The 6000-nt window shown below is 35.9% G+C and overlaps 2 protein-coding genes across 2 annotated transcripts; one reads left to right on the top strand and one right to left on the bottom strand.

The window, feature by feature from the left end:
* Window positions 1–2452: 2452 nt before the first annotated feature.
* Window positions 2453–4674, bottom strand: zmat5 (zinc finger, matrin-type 5). Its single transcript, XM_054612748.1, has 6 exons — window positions 4570–4674; window positions 3847–4020; window positions 3595–3657; window positions 3404–3484; window positions 2949–3057; window positions 2453–2841 (listed from the first exon to the last, which is right to left on the bottom strand). The coding sequence occupies exons 2-6, from the start codon at window positions 3971–3973 to the stop codon at window positions 2694–2696; spliced, it is 528 nt and encodes a 175-aa protein (XP_054468723.1). The 5' UTR covers window positions 3974–4020; window positions 4570–4674; the 3' UTR covers window positions 2453–2693.
* LOC129102550 (cytochrome b-c1 complex subunit 9) lies at window positions 4670–5615 on the top strand. Its single transcript, XM_054612749.1, has 2 exons — window positions 4670–4873; window positions 5071–5615. Exons 1-2 carry the CDS (start codon window positions 4733–4735, stop codon window positions 5116–5118), a joined length of 189 nt encoding a protein of 62 aa, XP_054468724.1. The 5' UTR covers window positions 4670–4732; the 3' UTR covers window positions 5119–5615.
* Window positions 5616–6000: the final 385 nt, after the last annotated feature.

Genomic DNA, 6000 nt, shown 5'->3' with positions numbered 1-6000 from the left:
AAATAAGCACAGAAACACAATGGACAGTGCTGCTGGAAGAATAAATGGAAAAGAAAGGGGTTTAATGACATGAGGACAAAACCTATGATCCTCAAACCCAAGTCAGCTGATCCCACAGGCCATTTCTCAAGATGTCAAGGTCTTTTTTTTAATGAATTGGTTTGTTTTAAAGCTCAGATTGAGCCTTGGGGAGTGGTTTGTAAATCAAACAGCTGTTTACCCAGCCAAAATGTAGAGCAGTGAACAGTAGAGAACAGTCTAAGAAATATCATACAACAGTTTGCACATAGGTATTTATTAAAAAAGCCCAGACTTCAAGAAAAATGACGTTCACACAACTCGTAAAACATGTGTTTTATACTCACAGTCTGCCAGCGATACATGAGCAATGCTACATATTTAAAATCTGTGCATCTAGGCACCAAAATGAGTCACAGTAATGAGTCACAGTGACACAAGACAAGACAATAAATCTGCTGTATGACCTGAGTTACCAGTCATGATTAAAGTCAACCGTGAAAAGTTAAGAGTTTCAACAAAACTCACTAATATTAAAAGCAAAATGAAAATAAAAGATACTAATTTCACGCGACACACTTGCATGTACATTAAACTAGAAATCTGTGTGTGTTCTATGTGTGTGAGATCAAATTTTGAACGCTAGTGTATGTATTCAAATAAATATGCAATTTGTACAGTAATTATTCAAAAATAAGCAGTAGTTTACATTTTCCTGTTAATGTCGATTTTTGTGGACGTGCAGACAATATCAAAACACTAAATACTTTGAAGTATGCTGTGAACAATAAATTAACATATCATGAAAAATGTTGTTTTCTGGCTTTTCCATGGACCACCAAAACAACATAGTGTTTAAAGTATAACATGGTTATATTTTCTTACTTGGAAAAGTGATACATTAAATCTATGTGTTTTTTTTAGGAATGTAAGCATAATGTTTTGTATAAAATAAACAATACAAAAAATTTACAAAAAATATCAGGTTTCTGATATAATTTCCAGGTTGACAGGACATTCAGATACAATCTATTGTGTATATTAATGCCATGCACTTACATTCACTTTCTGATTTGTTAAGATTGATTTTTCCGAATATTTTCTTTAACAAATATTAGTCAAATTTGACAAAATGCTATATATTTTTTCTTGCTCTTTTTATCTTAAAGTTTATCAAAGTTATATCACAAGAGTAAATGTACGAAACAGCTAGTATCATGTTGGCAATAAAACGGATATTTTATCTCGTATATAGTAGCTGTTTATGTATGTAACTACTTATACAACATCACATTACCTCTTCATGTGGAAATATCATGTAAACATATCAAGTTATGGGTTTTGTGTGAATTTAAAATATAGTTGTATATCTTGTCTTAAGACATATAAGCAATTACTGTGTTCTATTCTGTATGTTAGAGTGCTTTAATGAGCAGATTTATGTACACTCTGTTGACGGATTGTCTTAATTGTTGTTATTAATTTGATTTGAAATGTGGATGTCGCATCTGTCCTGTGCCTTTGTCATTCAGAGTAAAAACTGCACTCTCATGCCTTGACTTAACAGTAATGTAAGAAAGATTTTGAGAAAGGTCAACAAATTTTACAAAATCATCAGTTTTGAGAAAAATGAATCTGATGCTAAATGTATTTTTGAATTGAAATGACTCAACAGTAATCCAAGTACAGATAAGTATTTATGTATTATCTTTCTCTCTTCCCGATAAAAGTCCCTCTAACCTTCTAGTTACCATTTGTGTCATCCTGCTGTGTGACATTATTCGTAATTTTGATGTCTAGATTGAGAATAGCCGGCACTGTTTAATTTCTGTAGCTGTTAATGCACATTTAGAGGTTACTGCATCAATTATACACTAATGTAAGTGTTGACTAGATGCATGTAATCCAATAAAAAACTAAGGCATTAAAAAGAAGCTTGCTGTTGGTTTTTCTTTTTCACAAATGTGACATTGGTTGCAATTAAAAGCTGGATTTGTCAAATATCAAAAAACAAACATTTACTGCGGACATTCAAGTACAGCAGTTGAGTAAAGAGAGGCAGATCTTGGACGGGATGCTTAAATTCTGAATCAATTCTTCATTCAACACTTTCAGATCAGGAGGGGAAAATGTCAGGATCTGATGGTCTAATGGCCCTGACAGTGCAGCATCAGCTTCCTGCACAAGAGGAAAAAAATATTTCCTTGTAGAAATAACGTCATGCACTTGATGTAGTAGCATGTACACAAGCACTCAAGTATTTGAATAAAGGAGCTTTCAGGAAAAATAACAAACTTTCCAACTGTAAAAATGTCACTATGAAACTTAATCCAGACCATTACTCTACCAACTTTACTTTTTAGGAAGTAAAATGGTGTTTTCAGCTGGCTGGGTTAGAAATAAAATTCAATCAAACCAACCAAAGTTTTTTGTGTAAGAATTTTATGTAAAATGTAATAAATTAAAAGTTCAACATAGTTAAAAAAACGTGACCTCAACTGTGAAAGTGTTTTTTATTCTTATCTTTTAAATCAGAAGTGGCAACAAAGAGATTTTTAGAATCAACGGAATACTAACGTGACGCCATCTCTCACAACATATGTATTCTGAACCAGTCCTTCTATTAATGTGACAAACCCACTTAATAGTGATTTGAACCACAAAGTGAATATCTTTCAAGCCCATTCTGTGTTCACTTTGACTTTCCATCCGCCTGGAGGAGGAGGCAGGAGAGAGGGTGGAAGGTCAGGGATGGAGAGGATCTGTTGAGGTATGAAACTTTCTTCTTGGCCCTCTTCGCTGTCTTCCTTATCTTTTAGATCTCTGCAGAGATAAATAATGGAACAGTTAAATCATAAATCAGCAAGAATAACCATTAACAATGCTAAACATGTATGAATAAGAGTTGAAACAAAAATGAATGAGCATACCCTTTGCTACCGAGTGTAGTTTGCTTCTTCTTCCTTCTGGAGAGCCAGTCTTCTACACTACGACCGGGCATCATTCTGTCTGCAAAGTCCTCTCTGCGCTGTCTTTCATCTGAAAGAAATTAAATTTCAGTCCTGTCAACATATCAAATTTCAAAAAGTAATCTGGACAAAATGCACTAGACAATTTGTACTTGACTAGTATAACATATTTTTAAAGAAATGTTGGAGAAAGATCCAACCCAAGGTACTCGGCATGCTCGCCCTCTGCAGCATTATATTTGAGCTATTAGACTGGACTGTGTTGATATTGTGTGACATCTGTGAGTGCAATGTTTAATTATTATTATTATTAAAGAATCATTTAGATGATACTATTTATATTGGCAGATGCTATGTACATTTAATGTGTGGTATATTGCTTTGGTAGACAGCACCGCCCTTTGGTTACAGCTTACCTTCCGCCTGTCTTTTTAGGTTAAACAGATCCTCTTCGGACATGTGAGAAAACCTGCAGTTGGGGCCAAAATCACAAATTCCTAAAAGAAAAAAAGAAAACAAAATCCGAGGAAGGCAATTATTACAAAAGGGTATATTTAATCAAGGTTCCTGGTTATTGGATTCATGTATATTCAAACAATTCTGTTACCTTTTTGGAGAAACTTCCTGCAGGGTTTCTTTGTTTGCTCATCACACAGAATGGCTGAAGAGTCTAAAAAGAAGAAATTATAGTGTCATCCGTGGTTATTTGTATAATTTTCCATCACAAAGTGGGCAGCCAAGTTGGCATAAAAAAATCTAAATCTCATGTATAGTTTTAAAACATAAAAAACTTTATAATTTTACACTAAAACATGCCATCCAAATATTGCATGTAATTTGATTCAACTGCAAGACTCACCTCTGAAGTAGTCATACCAGGCCTTTTTAGCTCTGTGGTGCTGAACCCCGTTCAGATGTTTTTTCCTGTTATGCATGTTGTCCTGAAAGGACCGGTCACAGTAGTCACAGTAGTACCTCCTCCCCATGGTGCAGGCTATGTGCTCGAACCAGCAGGATGTCACCTTTTAAATTGCTGAAAGACAGAGAACAGACACAAATACATTTACATAATCAGTGTGAACAAATGGTGAGTGAAGAGCTGTGCTGGCTGAGATTGGTTCTGCTTGAATATGATTAATAGTTTTATCTATAAAATAGAAATAGTGAAGACAAATGCAGAAGACAATTTCCCTAAGACCAAGGCGTCATCTTGATATTCTACTTTGTTTTGTGTGCCTAACAGCCTACAAACCAAAGATATTTAGAAAACTAATTGCTGCCATCTAGTGGTTTTGCAATGGAGGTGCATATATTTTGAATGTGCCTCTATGACTTCAATTTCTACTCAGATGTTAGAATTGTACAAAAAGGTTTAGAAATACAGACAGCATCTAAACGAGTAGTTTATATACAAATACTACACCAACTAACCCATAGGAGCCAGCGTTAACATCTCTGAATATCAGTCCGTAGCGTTATTATTCCTCAACAGTCCACGTTAGCAACATGCTTATTTTTACTTCAATGAACGTTTGATTTAAATACGTCTGTATGTTGAATTAAAACAGCAAAGAGTACATACCATTGGTGAAACAGCGCTGTCCTCCTATGTGTTGTTTGCTTTGAAGCACCACGCAAAAACACATAAAGGGATATCCTACTACCAAATAACTTAAGAACCGGAAGCGTGCAGGCAAGAGTGTCGCCTCCGCTTCCGGTCATGCGCAGTACGTCACTCCTCCAACATGGCGCTGGCTAAGTCCGTCTACAATCTGCTCTTCAGGAGAACGTCAACTTTCGCTATAACCATCATGGTTGGAGCGGTCTTCTTTGAACGACTATTTGACCAAGGTGGCGACGCGATTTTTGAGCAAATGAATCGCGGGGTGAGTGTGTATTTTTGTTGATTTAATGCTTGTTTATTTCTGACCTTGTAAGCAGAGGGCGAAGCTGCGCTAGCTAAGATAAGCTAAGCTAAGTTAAGCTAGCTTGCCTAGTCGAGCAGTCTCGTCTTTTTTTCCAACTTTGTTTGTGAAGACAACTGTTCATACCTAACGTTACTTAAAATATGATTTGTTTTTAGAAACTATGGAAACACATCGAACACAATTATGAGAGCAAAGACGAATAATAGGACCCCGCCGGGTTCCCCTAAAGGCTGAAGTGCAACTGTTGTCACACTTCCATCATCCATTCTTCCTGGACTCCATATCGTTTCCTGAATCAAACATCAGTCAACGTGGACATTGTGCTTAACGTCATCCCCCATCGGGACCTGTGGGAGCCGATTGACTGTCCAGACCACCGTGAAGATGGAGCAATGGTTCCTGTCACCTCGTCCTCCCCTTCCTACTGTTATATGTGAAGCCTTCGTTCTTCTCACAGATTGTAAATGGTTAAATTAAAAGTGTTAATGTCATACAGGTGTTGCAGTGTTTTGATTTATTATACCTAATATGGTATGCATGTGCAAGATTTATTTGGTCAGTTCATTATCAAATTATTTGACTTTCAGTTGACTGGTTGACACTCTGATCACATTATGTCATCTTAAAATGTGTCAACAGCCTCATAAACAAATTAAATGAGTAACTTGGTTAAAAGACATTAAAGTGGCTTTGCATAATAGTAATGTCTTGTAAAACTGATCGTTTCTATTTGCCTACTGCATGTTTGCAAGCTTTCTCGAATACGCAATGCACGAATACATGGTGTCCTTTTCATACATCCGCAGTTATATAGGTTTATTATGTCATTTCAAGGGACCATTATTTTACGACAGCTTTGAATATTGTACTGACACTGAGGAGAAAAGCTCAAAAGGAAAGCAAATGTGAAAGTGGGCAGACAGAAGTCTGCATTTCAATGAAAGGCACCACTTTGTGTCAGATATTTAACAATTATCAATTTCCAAATTGTTGTAGGCAAACAAAACCTGAATTAAAAGGCACATTACTTAAGTAACATTTCCATAGTAGCATGTATAAAGGGACATAGAACAAGTAGTGGTACA

This window comes from Anoplopoma fimbria, chromosome 14 (genome assembly GCF_027596085.1).
Source record: "Anoplopoma fimbria isolate UVic2021 breed Golden Eagle Sablefish chromosome 14, Afim_UVic_2022, whole genome shotgun sequence".
Classification (NCBI taxonomy): domain Eukaryota; kingdom Metazoa; phylum Chordata; class Actinopteri; order Perciformes; family Anoplopomatidae; genus Anoplopoma; species Anoplopoma fimbria.
The sequence above is the reverse complement of the archived record's forward strand: the minus strand, read 5'-3'. Positions and strand labels throughout refer to the sequence as shown.

What these genes read in the sequence shown, in the direction of transcription:
- zmat5 (XM_054612748.1), bottom strand. Translation starts at nt 3,973, where the DNA reads ATGGGGAGGAGGTACTACTGTGACTACTGTGACCGGTCCTTTCAGGAC. An exon ending in CAGGAAGTTTCTCCAAAAAG is followed by an intron (nt 3,485 to 3,594) that starts GTAACAGAATTG and finishes TTTTTCTTTTAG; the next exon opens with GAATTTGTGATTTTGGCCCC. An exon ending in CCTAAAAAGACAGGCGGAAG is followed by an intron (nt 3,058 to 3,403) that starts GTAAGCTGTAAC and finishes AATTTCTTTCAG; the next exon opens with ATGAAAGACAGCGCAGAGAG.
- LOC129102550 (XM_054612749.1), top strand. Translation starts at nt 4,733, where the DNA reads ATGGCGCTGGCTAAGTCCGTCTACAATCTGCTCTTCAGGAGAACGTCA. An exon ending in TTGAGCAAATGAATCGCGGG is followed by an intron (nt 4,874 to 5,070) that starts GTGAGTGTGTAT and finishes ATTTGTTTTTAG; the next exon opens with AAACTATGGAAACACATCGA.